We start from the raw sequence: 16,362 nt of genomic DNA, 5'->3' as shown, positions 1-16,362 counted from the left end.
GTTTACTGATGTCAGGAATAGGTAAACCGAGACCCCCCCCCCCATAAGTTGCTAAGGAGATCCCCATAAGTGTCCCTTAACACTGACAAGTCTGGCTAGAGCTTGGGAACTGTAGTTCAGCAAACACAAGTCACAGATTTCCCCATCTCTGGTTTAGGCCATGTATGCACCAGGTAACAAGCAAAGTACAAGCAAAATTTTCAGGCATGCAAATCACGTGCAAATGAGAAATTATACACCTTGATTTAGCAGACTTGGCAGACTTCATAAAAAAACCAACCTTTATATGTCAAACCTCAGACTGATCCACGCCTCAACACAGTGAAGACGTTTTGGTGTCCAGTTCTAGATTCTAACTAGAGAATCAAAGCAGGTCCACTGTTCAACCATGATCCGCAATCATCTTATCCCCAAATCCCTGTAACTTTAATTGCATGTTAACAAAAGTATAACAAAACCCCATGGTAAAAAAATGCTTCCCCAAAATGGTAATTCTTGCTCCTAATAATTCAACATGCTGCCAGTCATGTAAACTTTCCAGCGTTGCTTTGTTTCTCTAAGAGGACCATTTTTCTACAGATGACTTGTTAGAAATTCCTCCTAAGTCCACCTCATCCAGTGAAAGGAACAGCTGGGCTTTGTCATTGCTCATATTAAGGGTTCCTACTTCTCTCCATTCATGGAGATGTGAACTAAAACAGCAGTGAGCCACTGCATGCTGGCTGGGGAATCCTGGGAATTGAAGTCCACACATCTTCAAGTTGCCAAGTTTGAAAAACACTGAGTTAAACAAAGCTTTCAAGAAGGCAACATGAGCCGATCTTGCCCACTTTTAGTTTTTAGAGACACACTACACTTGAACGTAGACTTTCCTAATTCTGCTCACCGTTGGAGAAAGAAGAAAGGCAGACACCAATTTGACAAAATCTGTTTAAAAGCCCATTCATCAGCTAGGCCACTGAAAAACATTTTTACCCTCTTCATTAGAACGGTCATTTTCCCGGACACAATACGGAAGTGGTTTGGCACTCCCTTCTGGGGGTTTTATTTTTCATTTATTTTACCTCTCAGGCCAACCTAAAAATTCTCAGCTTTCCCACCAAAGTACTACACAGGTCTGACCCTGCTTAGCTTTTTCAAGATAAGCCAAAGTTAACTACATGGTCTCAACTCTCTGGGCTATGTTGAGCAGAGTACAGCAGTGCGCCCAGAAACCCTTTGCCCAGGGAAAAAATACATACCAGCATGATAGGTTTGCAAACTGCAATGTCCATATCTTGTTCTCCAAAGAAACTCAGCCAGAAAATATATACTATCTGGTTGTTTATTGATAAAAATGCAAAACTCCATAAAATACAAAATGCATACAAAATATAGAAAAAAACACTTCTTCTCATATATTCAGCATCCAAGACTTATCCACAAAAACAAAGTCTCTAGCCAAAAACTCTCAGAGAAGAGGTACACTACTTGGTTATTAGTTACAACTACATAATCCATAAATCTACATAGTGGCTGCAACTACAACTACAACTGCAACTGCCAAAGCTGGGCATACAATGCTCCAGTTATATTGGCACTCCATGCCCACCCACTGGGTAACTAGCATACACACGCCAATAGGTGGCAGTAAATAGCAGTATACGTGCACAACACCCAGTCACAAGTTACACTAACAATAACAACTTTGTCACAAGACTCATATAGCCATAATATTGTTGTACAGATAACGGGATGAACTTCTTTCCCATGAGAAAATCCTGACAGGCTAAGTCAACTTTTCAAATCAAACCCAATTCTTGGATACGTTCAGGAAGTCTACCACAACATCTGAGTAGTTTTCTTGGTTTTCCACAGCCTTCTTCTGAGATTTTTTAAAAAAATTTCCCAGTGTCACCTTCAGCCCTTGATTTCATGTGTCAGACAGGTTTCCAGAGTCAATCATATTTTTAATACTACAAGCCTTTAGTCCCTGTGCTGGAAGGACCCTAGACAGGCAGCTGTATACTAAGAACTGAGAAATGAGGTTCCTCAACAATCTGAAATTGGCACCAGAACTAAACTTTTAACTCTTTCCACACCCCACATCTATCCCTGATTTCTCCCAAACTCCAGTCATTCTTCAGCAACCTTCATTATGAAGAAAAACTATACTGGCTATTGTCCTAACTCTTGCCTTTCACAAATTCATGGACTCAGAGGTTCTTATTCTATTTGGCTAGAACAGAAAACAGAGCTTCCACTTCCAAGAGTAATATACCTCCTAGCATCAGATAATTCTGGGGGCATACAGTACATAAAAACGCCTGCTTCTTGTTCTGCTTACTGGTTTCCTTGTTTGATTTAAGCAAAATTCTGCTTTGGCAGCACCTCCAATTTGATGCAGCCAGAATGACCTTTATCTGCCTGTTGAGCAGAAAGAAGAACAATTTTAAAAAATTAAGTGGTGTCCTACCGTTGCTACATTTTGGTCTGAAATTCACAGGGTGATCAACCACTTTAAGTCGCTTATCAAGAACTCATGTTCTTCTTGGCTCCCTCCCCAATATTTGGAATGCATCAAGACAACAAGAATTAAGGACATTTCATGAGGCGTAGTCAAATTATTATACAACATTGGAAGAATCATTCTATCTGTCTCAAAATGCACCAGTGGTCCACAGAGGTCCATCAAGTGGTTCGTGGAGGTCCATCAGGCGGTCCACTAAAGCCTTTCCATGTTTACTGCTAGGCATTGCTAGTCATTGTTGGCAGTAAACATGGGAAGCCCACCCACTGCTTCAACCACCATTTTTCCACTCTCACTGCCAATCAGCTGTTTCAATAAAACAGAAGGCTAGCCAAAAGGATTCACTGAAGCATACAAGGGATACTACAAGTAGCAATGTGACTACTAACACTCAGAAAATGGACAAGGGCAAACCGGTCCTGAAAGCAGTTACTGACTACAAGTCCACATGTGCTGGGCTATGTGGAGTGTGATTTCACATATGCAACCCCACACAAAAAACGCAACTTGGAAATAGGACAATGGACATGTGGATATGGGATTTCATTGGACTGGAGAGCTATTCGCCCCCAAGCTACTTCGTACTTAGATTTCTACCAAAGAACATTCTGGACAAGCAAGTTTGGGCTAAGAGTTGCTGCTTTGATGGCATGGGGGTATCTATACATAACTGAATTAGCAAATAAACACTTAAGGGGGGTAACTTTTGGGGACAAACTTTAATTTTAAACAGCCTTTAAAACTGGAGGCATATGCGAATGCAAGTGTGATTATTTTATGAAAAATGGAATTCCTGTGCAGGTTTTTATTTAGTGAACTTATTTTTTAAAACGTTTATTTAATGGTCCATGATTACAAAAAAATTGAGAAACACTGCCTTAAGCTAACTTTACATTAGTTCAACACGAACACTTTGCCCATCAGAACCCTTTGGGAGTGGAGATCTTTATGCAGAAGACGAACCACCTTTCTACTGAGTAGGTTCTAGCTCAGAGTTTCTTTTAGAGATGTGTAAAATTCAGAAATGGTGATGCTTCTGGTTCAAAGGATTTATATCCAAACCTGCCAAAATGCTCCCCAAATTGCATGGTCTGGAAACAAAAAGAATCACTTCAAGATCAACAAATTTAGCCCATCCCTAATTTCTTTTATTAGCAGGGAAGGGAGATGGGGGGACTCAAGGGCCTTTCCAGCTTTGTGACTCATCCACGCTAAGGCGCACGATGTAGTTTGTATAGTTTGGGTAGAGTTTTGTAAGCCCTGCCTTTTCCATATCCCTTGGTGTAAACCAGTGTTTCTCAACCTTGGCAACTTGAAGATGTGTGGAGTTCAACTCCCAGAATTCCCCAGCCAGCATTAGAAGGGCAGGGAGGATTATATTGCCTGCAGTCCACCTTAGCCGCCCCCCCTTTTCTTCCTCCCTATCTCCTTCTCCTCCCTCTGCGAAACTGTTAAAATCAAAACTATAAGCATTAAACCTTAAACAAAACAAAACAGGGTAACTTCTGTTAGCTCCAAACAGCTTCCTAAGACCAGCTTCCCCTCCAGGTATTGGGCGCACCGACCCACCCAGCATCTCCCAGACGATGGGAACTGTAGTCCAGAACATTGGCAGGGCAAAAGAGTGGGGACGCTGGCTTAGAAAAACTCTGGCGTGGTTGTCCTAGAAGCAGCAGCAGCGGCGGCGGGTCTCAATTCTGCCCCATCCTTAGTGTAACGCGCTCCGCATTGGCCATTAATACCCCTGGAGTCAACGAAGCGCCTCCTCGCCTCCCTTGCAGCTGGGCGACTTCGAAAACTCTGCCCGTGGTCAGAGACCCCCTGCCCCCTAGTCTCCAGCCGGGCTCAAGCGCTCACTACCCCGAAAGCCACCTCGGGCAGCGCTTCCAGCGCTCGCCAAGCGCCTCGCCAAGCAGAACCGCGCCTCACCAAGCGCCCTCTGCGCCGCCGAGAGCAGAACGGGGCCCCCGGGCGCTGGGAACCGAGCCAGCCCAGCCCAACCCAGCCCGCTTCCCCGCCACTCACCGTCGGAGCTGACCGAGTCGTAGGGATCGCGCTGGCAGGACGCGCGGGGCGCCCCGTCCGCCCCGGGCTGGCTGTAGTCCACCCAGCTCAGCCCTTCCAAGGCGTCGTAGCCGGCCCGCGGCTTATCCTCCACCGGCACGACGGTGAAGTGCGGCATGGCCTCGGCGGGCCGTCGGAGGAGCAGCAGCAGCAGCGGCCCCCGCCCGCCGCCGCCGCCGCCTGGTTCTCCCCGCGCCGCGCCCGGGGCTTGGCCGGAGCGGTGCGACGGCGCGAGCGGGAGACGCGGCGCTGCAGCCTCGGCCGAGCCAGGCTGGCATTCCAGCAGCCTTGGATCACTTCCTCCCAGGAAGCGCGGCTCGGCGACGCCCCCCATTCCCGCTGCGAGGGACTGCAAAGCGAGGCGGAGGCAAGCGCTGCCCGGCGTTCCGGAGGCGCCCAGGCGCTGGGGAGGGGGCTTGGCTCGTCTTCGCGCGAGAGGGACCCGCTGGGCTACGACGCGCAGCCCCCGTGCGCGCCCGGAGGCTCTTCGCACGCCCTGCGGACGTGCTCTCGGCTTTGGCCCCAGAAGAAAGTTTTTCGCCGTCCGACGCTGCCCCGGGCGGTCTCCCCGCCTCCCCCTCGATCCCTGCGCGCTGGGTTCACACGTCCCGTTACTTGACCGTGCTCGCTTTTGGAGCGCAGCCCTGAACCTAGCACGCAAAGCCCCGGGTGGAAGTTGCACGCCCCTGCCTCAAAGCAAACCCTGGTTCGTTTGGTGTGCCCTGTTGTATGAATGCAACTGGTTGGGGTTTGTGGAGTCCTTGGTGCTCTCTGAGCGTGGTGGTTTTTTGCAGACGTTTCATTCCACGACTAGGTTAACCATGTTCAGAGAGCACCAAGGACTCTACAGTTCAACCCTGAGCTACATATATTCTCTTCTGACTGGGGTTTATTCAGCACACCATGGCTTACTCCGAAGTGTGAACTCAGCCTCTGTGCAGGTGCCAATAATTCTGCTACAGTAGCAACATGGTTCTGTTTATTCAGATATTTCCATGTCTTCACACTGACTACTAGGTAAATATTTATCAGATTGCAAGGTCAGTCTAGTTTTAGGCTGAGTCGCACACTGGGCTTACCTGTGTTTTCTTAAACCAAACTTAGATGGGTTGCATGGAGGCTTCATGTGGTTAATAGTTTTGGCTCAGCAGCCTCTGTGGGCAGAATCACTACAGTTGGTAAATCATGTTTGTGCATTTACAAAAGCAGCCAAATGTGGTTTACTAAATAAACCATGATCTAGTGCAATGTGTGAACCAGGTCAGAATCTCCTCTGGTCTGAACTGGACTGGAGAGGGGAATGCAAAAGGGTTTGCACTCACCTAGACTCATTCTAAACATCCCTTCGAGCAATGAGATCAGTGATAAAAGCTGGGCATTGTAGTTTGGTAATATGAATCTGGACTGGGAATGTTCATCCTGGATTCTTTGCATAGAGCAGATGATTCTCGCTCTGCAAGGGATACCCTGCTTGATAAGCCATGCAGGCTAGTTTTAGCCAGCTTGACTGAGAGTCAAAAAATGAAAAATTTCCCCCCCTCCCCCAATTTGCAGGAAAATGCCCCACAGATCATTTTGTTCCTGCAGAAATTCCTTTCAACAGTTAAGGGAGAAAGGTGAAGGTGTGGTGATTGTAGAACCAGAATGTTGGAAAAAAAATACAAGCTGAGGCTTCTCCAGTGGCGTGCAGGGAAGAGGGAAAATTTTGTTAATGGTAAAACCAGGAAAAATGGGAAGATGGGGAGGGAATGTAGGAGAAGGAACCATATGGTGACATTACTGATGAAAGCAAGGAGAGCGAACTTGCTCCTTGATCAACCACACCGGGCTGCCAGACAGCTTCTCCCCTTGTAAGATTTGTTTTAAACTATCTTTTAAAGACTAAAATCCTTGAGTTGCCTTCAGAATAAAACAGCAGCACTCACATTCCACTGAGATCAGTGGGTACCTTCTTTGCATGCTCCCCCGTCCCCCAAAAAGCTGTTGTAAATTGGATTTGATTTGAAGGGTAATTGAATGCAACTTGGGCTGAATCCAGTCCCTTGACTCTTGTCTGACTTTATCTTCTCAGCTTCTAAGCTTTCTGCAAACTTGGCTTGAATGGCCCAGGGGAATGCAAAGCTCATCTCTCACCCTGTCAAACTGGTAAGAGGATTGGAAGGGAAATGTGGAGAACGTCATGACGGACACGGACTGAGTTCATGTAATAGAACATTGTGGCTTATTCAGGATGAAGTATGAGCCCAGACAATGGTTGATTTTGTGCATAACACTAAGCCAAGATTTTTAATCAGTGATTCATGGAACAAGTCATAGTTGTTTGCTGTGCATATAGCAAACATTAATGCAGGATGAAATGTTCTGTTTGGCTTGGAAGAGAAACCATTGTTTAACATTTTGCCTTGCCTGGAAGAGATGTGAGAATGAATGTGGCTGATTATACCTACTGAATTAACGCTTACCTATACAACTAAATGCAGATAAGACTCAACCAATGGTGTATTTGTACAACAGGCCAAACTTGAGTAATTTTAACTTTGTTTTGTTTCATTGTGGTTCTTCTTGTGCAAATCCAGGTAATGAGGTCACTTGGATGCATTGTGGAAATGCAATAACATTTGGGTTATTTTGGTAAACAAAGCTTATCATAAATAAAGGAAAACTTGGGGGTGAAAAATTGGATGGAAAGGGAAAATGAAGGATTTCAGAAAACAGGAATGTGGAATACAGCAGGATGTTTAAAAACATGCAAGTTTCTAGATATTAAATAGAAAATCAAGACAATACATGTGCCATAAAGAATTCTCAGTGTACCCAAGTTCTTCACTTATTCCTCCTCAGATAAAACATAATAAAAACAAATATAGAGCAAATAACTTTTCTTCCCCTGTGTTCCCCCATCCTGCTGTTTTCCTTACACGAAAAAATGATAATAAAAATATGAGGGCTTTTTTTGCACACAGAAATGCTGAATGGCCCACAGATTTTCAGAAAGGTCCCAATCTGATTGTAGCTATTTTGGAAGGACTTTCATCTTCTCCTTAGATGAAGGTGAAACTCACAAGATCTCGGTGAAACTGACCAACTTCCCATGGAATTTGGTTAAAACTGATGAAATCCTCTAATGCTCCCTAAAAATCTCTCTCTTTCCCCCAAATCTTATTTATTTATTTATTTAATTAATTTGTCCCCGCCCATCTCCCCACAATGGGGGACTCTGGGCGGCTTACAACATACTAAAAAACATGAATACAGTTAAAAGTTATAAAACCAAACATTAAAAAGATAAAAAAGCTAAGAAATCCAAGAGGCCGCTGGGGCCACAGCGTACCACTAAGAGGCCAGCCAACCCCAATTCTGATTTCTTCCCTCCCTGCCCCAGGCCAGATGGCAAAGCCATGTCTTTAAGTCCCTCCGAAAGGCCTGCAGTGAGGGGGCCTGTCTCACCTCCGGGGGCAAGATGTTCCAGAGGGTGGGGGCCACAGCAGAGAAGGCCCGCCTTCTGGACCCTGCTAATCAGAGTTCTTTTACCGCGGGGATCCGAAGCATGCCCTCTCTGAGATCGGGTGGGACAGGTAGAGATCGTGAGGGCAAGGCGGTCCTTCAGGTAGCCTGGCCCCATGCCATGTAGGGCTTTAAAGGTGATAACCAACACCTTGAATTGGACCCGGAAGCAAACTGGTACCCAATGCAGCTCACGGAGCAGAGGTGTTATATGGGTCCTTCGGGCCCCAAAAATCGCCCGCGCGGCCGCATTCTGGACCAGCTGCAACTTCCGGATATTCTTCAAGGGTAGCCCCATGTAGAGCGTGTTGCAGTACTCTTTCTGGGAGATAACGAGGGCATGAGTGACCGTTCGCAAGGCATCCCTTATATAATTGATAAGTAGCATACTGTAGCTCCATTCCTAAAGTAAAAAATATATATATATTTTAATTGGGAAGGGATATGCTCTTTAAAAGGAAAAGGATAGTGGAAACTTTATCCTGTCCCATGAAGAAGTTTCTCAGGCTTTTTGAGAACATTCCCTTAAAATAAAATGCAGAGTCCAAAATCAGATTAGTCAGGAAGCCCAAATTGAGCATTTGACTACGTTTGATTTCAGTCTCATTTTGCCCTTCATTGTCCACAAACAAATTGGCTTCCTGAATATAATTGCTTCCTCTTTCCAGATGCATGATTAAAGATTTATTTCCGGCTCCTAGTTAAAGTTAATTTTGATTTGTTGTGCTGTATGGTAAATTAGATCAAACTTGGAAGTTGATGGAACTATTTCTAACCTGAAGCTGCTTTTTCGGGGAGCCTCTCTTGATTTATGTTCGGTCCTGGCTTCTGCCCCCTTCTGTCTCTTTCCTCCTTGATCTGTGCTTCTATTCTAGCCTTTATCATAAATATATTTGATGGAAATTAAAGTCCTGCACCCCTGGACGGTTTTCTTCTCTTTCCACATCCACAAATCTTTTCTATTCCTGCCTTTCATACCTCCTACAATGGTAAATCCAAGATGATTTTAACAATGTGAGTATAACAATATTCAGGATTTCATACAGGTTTTATTTAAATGCTATGCAGACATTGGATTGAATAGTCTAACATCTAGATTCATGCACAACTGAGATGGAGTAGAAATAACCTGCCTTGTCCATTCCTAGTTTTAGAAGAGGGATTACAGGCCATATTTAAAAGCTCAATACTGATTTTATGTAGTACTAATAAGCTACCTTTTAATTATCTTAACATAATTCCTATGATGGCTGCAACACACGTAAAGAGAGGCAAGATTTCAGTTGCTTTGACTGTGGACATTCTTTTGGCTTTTTTGACCCCCCGAGACACTCTTGTCTTTTTTCAGCCTCCTTCCACTTTCTTTGACTAGTGATAATTCAAGCATTAGTTGAAGTAGGCAATAGCATGGAGCCAACGCTGGAAGCTGTGCATGGAGGCCCTGCTTGTATTGGACAGAGGACCAGCTGGGAATACCAGATTGGGAAGCTCAGGAAAAACAATTCCAGAAGAACCCAATGGCAAACCATAGTATTGCCCCAAATCCTGCATCAATGCAGATCACATTGAACTCAACTTGAAGGAGCCTTTCCTTAATACTTTGAGGCAAACAGGTTTGGGACAGGGTGGAATGGGGAAATATGGGGACAGACTGGCCCTTATTCCATTCTTCTGGGATACAGTGCTTCTGATAAATGCTGTTAATATTTTTCAGATATTAATAAATAATATATATTATCCGATAAATATTAATAATGTTTATTATGAATATGACGGATGGCCTAGCAGAGAACAATGCAAGATTTCTGTTTAGCTGTTTGTGGGCTCTTTCAAGAGGCAGCTGTTTGGTTCTACTAAGAAATTAAAAAGGAAGTTGAACTCAACCTCCCTTCCTCATCTTGTCAAAAGCCAAAGCAGAGTGTGCAGAAGACTTTGGGTATGAGTCATGCCTTAAGATCTTAGTGGGAGTTGCCTGACCATGGTTAATTCAGTTACTCCAATTTTCTGCATTCACCCAGTCAAATAGGCTAAAATGGCATTGGCTACTCTGCACCTGTTTCCTTCAGAAAGGTAATTTTTGCTGCTCACCATAAAATGATGCAACATGTTTCCCGTTGGCCCAGATTTCATGGTATTTTACCATGAGACTTGTTTTCTTGTACATCTGAAATTTTCACACTTGCTTTAGTGCTTGTTACAGAGGTGATACGTTTAGACTGTTGTAGTTTTCTTTTTTCCATTTGTTATTTATTCTTATATTTTTAATTTTTATTTCTCGATTGCTTTTTTGTATTTCTTTGGAGTGACTTGGTTGCTTTTTGTATTTTTCTGTTTCGTTTTGTTTTTCAAACTTGTAATAAAATACGTAAGTTAAAAAGAGGAAAGAAAAGCCCTTGGGGATTGGATCATAGGCCCACGGTGTTCAGAATCCTGTTTCTAAGACCATATTCTTGGCCCCTACAAGCAGGATTAAAGTTAGGGAAGGAGGCTGGAAGATATCATGCCTTGGGGGCACCTCAAAAGTGTGTGGGTGCCAGTTGAGCCTCTCTGGAAAAGGAATTCCGTAAATGGGGTACCACCACAGAAAAGGTTCTCCCCCTTGTAGAGTCACAGCTCACCTTCTTTGGTGGGGGGACCTGGAGGAAGATGTCATTAGATGATCTTTAGATCTGGGTAGGTACTTAGGAAAGAAGGTGCTCCTTCAGATAACCTGGTCCCAAGCTATTTAGGGCTTTAAGGTTGAAACCAGCACTCTGATTAGAATCTGGAAACAGAGATACAGTCAATATAGATGATGAAGAACTGCGTAACACCACATGGAAAGCTCTGATTGAAAACATGCAGGGGGTTCCTTCTTTCTTAGGGGAGGAGATGAAAACAAGAACTTGAGTGCACGTATTGCTTGTTTTTTCACAGCAATCCAGCTGACTGTCCCAGATAAAACCACTTTCCCTGGAAAAGAGGCCATCACTCAGTGCAGAAACAAGCTTTGCAATGTAGCAACCACCTGCTATCACCCAAAAGAGGAACTTTCCCAGAAGGGGTTGAGCAAGATATTCACTTCCCAGACAGCAATGGCACTGGCAGAAACTGAAGTGGGGGTAGGGGTGCTTCCACCATGAATGTTCTGCTCCTACCACCTTTATTATGCTGGGAAGAACCTGGGATAAACATAAAAAGCTATCACCACCACCGTGGGGCTCATCCTGCAGGTGTTGATACATGGTAGACGGCTTCTATTGAGGGCTAGGGTGAAAATACTGGTGCTGATTAATGCTCCCAAGATGGTCATCTGAATTATGTGGTTTCAGTTCCCATGTACGTACCCTGGAGAGAGCTGGGACTATCCAGATCCGATATAAAAATGAAACCAACCTCAGGTGTTTAGTGGTTGCCAAACCTTATCCCCCAGAATGGGCTCCTGCTTTGGACTTCTGGCAGATGAGGTGGTTTCATTTCATAGACAATAGCAAAATTCCAATCATGTAAGGCAGGGCTCCTCAACCGTGGCAACTTTAAGACGGGTGGACTTCAACTCCCAGAATTCCCCAGCTCCCCTTGCTGGCTGGGGAATTCTGGGAGTTGAAGTCCATCCATCTTAAAGTTGCCACGGTTGAGGAACCCTGTTGTCAGGCACCCATTCCTAACCACAATGATGCTGAAACATGTGTTGTAATACCACAATGTGAACTCTGCCCTTTCATACTTGCATTGCGATGTTGCATGCAAATATGTAAGGAGAAGAGTTTGCATCACAACACATATTTTGTTGCTCCCTTTCCCACCTCAAAGCCTACTCATGCGAAAGGATTTTGCCTAAATTTGCAATAGAGCCCCCCCCCCCCCCCCTAGAATAGGGTCTCTTTTATTTGGGAAAAATGTCCCCATGGCTTGCCTCAGAGAGCTTGGGAAAAAAAGAGAGCAGCTTTTCCCTGAAGCTGGCAAATTTTGAGCTTTTACAGTTTTGGAAAAAAGAGATTAACCTTCCTTGAACAACAATGAAAACAGGAAAGCGGGTTTCTTTGAGGTCTCGGGTTTCTTTGAGGTCTCGGGTCTAGTCAGTATGTGGCTAGGAGACCACGCACGTCACTCCCCCAGGAAGTCCTTTGGTCCGGACTAGATTGGAAAGCTGGAAAAAAGATTATGCTGAAAGGCAAAGACAATCTTCCATATTACTGACAGGAATACAGGTAGGTCTTGATTGCGGTTAATGAACCCCAGAAAATGGTCACACATGATTGGAATTTGCACTATTCGAAGTGGTATTTCTGTAGAAAACAGGGTAATGGGTTCCAACTCAATGGAAATAGGCAATGAAAATTTTTAATCATAAATTTTCTATATTTATTAATGGGATATAACAGTAAAAGATTAAAAGAATAGACTTACAACTTAAGTACTGTTTTCCTGTGATGGAATCTTCCTTTTCTCCATTTTGCACATGGGAGGATTAGCAGTGTCTAAACCCTCAACTGCAGCTGCGCGTGTGCTAGCCTCCGCTGTGTCCACGTGTGACTCGCGTTAACTGAATTTGGGGTTGCCTTAAACACGACCTGGTATTAATTTACAGTTTGTGCTAAATCAAACATGGCATTATTCAAACAGGCACTAATCATGGCCTGCCTGTGCTAGAGAGAGGTGCCCATGAATTTATCTGGAACTGAGCAACTCAAGAAAGTCTTTGCAGTTGAAGCGCATTTCAAAGAGGACCGAGTAGGAGCAAAACATGCAGAGGCTTCGCTATTTTAAGTATGGAAGAAGGAGGATGTGCAAGAACCCGTGTCTGCTTAGAGCTATACTGTAGTGCCAAAGTAGCATGCATCGGTTGCTGTGGTGTAATAATAATAATTCGATCAAGCGTCATTGAAAAAAGGAAAAAGAGAAAGAAGAGAAAAAGAGGCAAAAATAGAAAACACAAGCTGAATAAACAGAGACCGTGCAAGCATCATAAAATTAGGTATTTTTTCCCCAATGTTCCATTACTGTAATTTGATAACTGAATATATTACATTGCTTTCAAAAGTACCAATCAATATTAAAATCCAAGTGGTATATACAGTGGGGCAAAGAAGTATTTAGTCAGCCACCAATTGTGCAAGTTTTCCCACTTAAAAAGATGAGAGAGGCCTGTAATTTTCATCATAGGTATACCTCAACTATGAGAGACAAAATGAGAAAAAAAATCCAGAAAATCACATTGTCTGATTTTTAAAGAATTTATTTGCAAATCATGGTGGAAAATAAGTATTTGGTCACCTACAAACAAGCAAGATGTCTGGCTCTCACAGACCTGTAACTACTTTAAGAGGCTCCTCTGTCCTCCACTCGTTACCTGTAGTTATGGCACCTGTTTGACCTTGTTATCAGTATAAAAGACCCCTGTCCACAACCTCAAATAGTCACACTCCAAACTCCACTATGGCCAAGAGCAAAGAGCTGTTGAAGGACACCAGAAACAAAATTGTAGACCTGCACCAGGCTGGGAAGACTGAATCTGCAATAGGCAAGCAGCTTGGTGTGAAGAAATCAACTGTGGGAGCAATAATTAGAAAATGGAAGACATACAAGACCACTGATAATCTCCCTTGATCTGGGGCTCCACGCAAGATCTCACCCCGTGGGGTCAAAATGATCACAAGAACGGTGAGCAAAAATCCCAGAACCACACGGGGGGACCTAGTGAATGACCTGCAGAGAGCTGGGACCAAAGTAACAAAGGCTACCATCAGTAACACACTATGCCGCCAGGGACTCAAATCCTGCAGTGCCAGATGTGTCCCCCTGCTTAAGCCAGTACATGTCCGGGCCCGTCTGAAGTTTGCTAGAGAGCATTTGGATGATCCAGAAGAGTATTGGGAGAATGTCATATGGTCAGATGAAACCAAAGTAGAACGTTTTGGTCTAAACTCAACTCATCGTGTTTGGAGGAGAGAAAATGCTGAGTTGCATCCAAAGAACACCATATGTACTGTGAAGCATGGGGGTGGAAACATCACGCTTTGGGGCTGTTTTTCTGCAAAGGGACCAGGACGACTGATCCGTGTAAAGGAAAGAATGAATGGGGCCATGTATCGTGAGATTTTGAGTGAACACCTCCTTCTGTCAGCAAGGGCATTGAAGATGAAACGTGGCTGGGTCTTTCAGCATGACAATGATCCCAAACACACCGCCCGGGCAACGAAGGAGTGGCTTCGTAAGAAGCATTTCAAGGTCCTGGAGCGGCCTAGCCAGTCTCCAGATCTCAACCCCATGGAAAACCTTTGGAGGGAGTTGAAAGTCCGTCTTGCCCAGCGACAGCCCCAAAACATCACTGCTCTAGAGGAGATCTGCATGGAGGAATGGGCCAAAATACCAGCAACAGTGTGTGAAAACCTTGTGAAGACTTACCGAAAACGTTTGACCTCTGTCATTGCCAACAAAGGATATATAACAAAGTATTGAGATGAATTTTTGATATTGACCAAATACTTATTTTCCAGCATGATTTGCAAATAAATTCTTTAAAAATCAGACAATGTGATTTTCTGGATTTTCCCCCCCATTTTGTCTCTCATAGTTGAGGTATACCTATGATGAAAATTACAGGCCTCTCTCATCTTTTTAAGTGGGAGAACTTGCACAATTGGTGGCTGACTAAATACTTTTTTGCCTCATTGTAGATATTAATAGCAATAATCAGCACAGTATAAATCATAACAGATTAGGAATTGCAACAACGGGGTGATGTTCTTTAAAGTCAGTTGTTTGCAATTACGGAGATTTCTGCGTAAACACAGCTTTAAAATTGTACATAACCACGTTTCACAGGTATGTTGTAACTACAGCCCCAGACTAACTAGCAAATAGAGATGCTTTATTCATCCTCCCTCTACCTATGTAGATTTCATTAATTCCTCTCCAGTCAGTTTCACAACCTGATCTTCCCATACCTGATTTAGTCAATTTCATTATCCCTGGTAGTCAATTTCATAATGCCCCTCCAGCCAATCTCTACCTTGATATTCTCTTCCTATATACCTAATGGACGATTTCCCCCCAGTAGCATAGGATCTCTCAAGTAAAATCAGTAAGACGTACTTCAACTTTGAAACATGCCACACTTGATAGTTCATAGAAGCTCCAATAGGCAACAGGCAAAAATACAGTAAGACATCGCACAAATAATATAATTATTTCAAAAAATGGCAGAGGTTACAAAGAGAAAAATGTCCATATCTTTGAAAAATTCCATGAAAGCAGCAGTGCTGTGGTACAATGAACATTTCATCTGGGAGAGTTTGGGATAATATAGTAGTTACAGAATAAAATAAAATAATTATTTAGTAAAATCCACAAGAGGGCACTGCCGTCTTAGATATGAGCTTCAGACTAATTAAATCAATGAATCATAATGTTCTTTTTCAGCTCTATTACACTGTATCAGCAAAAGGAGCGTATGTGACTTTTTGCAGAAGCTGGATCGCTTATGCATTTTTAAACTGGGCAGCCTTGGCTAGGGGCATTTTCACGCCTGCAGTATTTCCACCTCCAGCCATTAACAAAGCAAATGGAAACTGGCCCCTGGTCATCCTCCCTGTTTGTGCATTGTTGAAACCCCATGAGCATTGCAAGGTCTCTAGATTAGTGAGTCCGGTGCTCCGAGACAACACTGCGTGCCACTCCGCACTCACCCTCTCTTCCTCCAGCTGGCCAAAAGGGGACTATAAAGCTAATCATTATCCCACTGCCTAAGCTATCAGTAAACTACCATTCCCACCCCATACGAAAATGAAATAAATGAATTGCTGCACCCCCTGCCCTAGCCATACTTCCCAGCATGTACATTTGGCCGTTGGTTTGCAAAAACATACCAGTTACTAGAGAGAGGGAGGGAAGGAGGGAGGGAGGAAAAGGAGGGAGGGAAGGAAGGAGAGAGGGGGAAAGAAGGAAGGAAGGAAGGAAGGAAGGAAGGAAGGAAGGAAGGAAGGAAGGAAGGAGAGGGGGAAAGAAGGCAGGCAGGCGAGAGGGAGAAGGAAGGAAGGAAATCAATATATAATTTAAAATCTAGGATTATAGGATTTGAAAGGTAATAAATAGTATGGGTAGAAGATGTACATCAGAAGAGGAAGAGGAAAAGGAGGGAGGGAGGGAAGGAAGGGAGGGGGAGGGAAGGGAGGGAAGGCAGGCAGGCAAGTATTTCAAACTCCTCCTTTTTGGTATGCAGCCATTTCTCTGTTGCATTAAAATGCTCTGGGAACTTGTGAAGGTGAAGTTAGCTGCAGGGGCAAGTTTGCAACTGGGTGTTG

The 16,362-nt window shown here is 44.0% G+C and overlaps 1 protein-coding gene across 1 annotated transcript in view; it reads right to left on the bottom strand.

Moving 5' to 3' along the window:
* Positions 1–4,937, bottom strand: part of SLC12A4 (solute carrier family 12 member 4) — a 62,858-nt gene extending 57,921 nt beyond the window's left edge. The window contains exon 1 of the mRNA XM_007426063.2: positions 4,535–4,937. Coding sequence (XP_007426125.2) covers positions 4,535–4,907 — 373 coding nt within the window. The 5' untranslated portion in view covers positions 4,908–4,937. The remainder of the gene's footprint in view (positions 1–4,534) is intronic.
* Positions 4,938–16,362: the final 11,425 nt, after the last annotated feature.

This window comes from Python bivittatus, unplaced genomic scaffold (assembly GCF_059951505.1).
Source record: "Python bivittatus isolate LINGU-HERP-01145 unplaced genomic scaffold, Pbiv_v1 ctg000190_np1212, whole genome shotgun sequence".
Classification (NCBI taxonomy): domain Eukaryota; kingdom Metazoa; phylum Chordata; class Lepidosauria; order Squamata; family Pythonidae; genus Python; species Python bivittatus.
The sequence above is the reverse complement of the archived record's forward strand: the minus strand, read 5'-3'. Positions and strand labels throughout refer to the sequence as shown.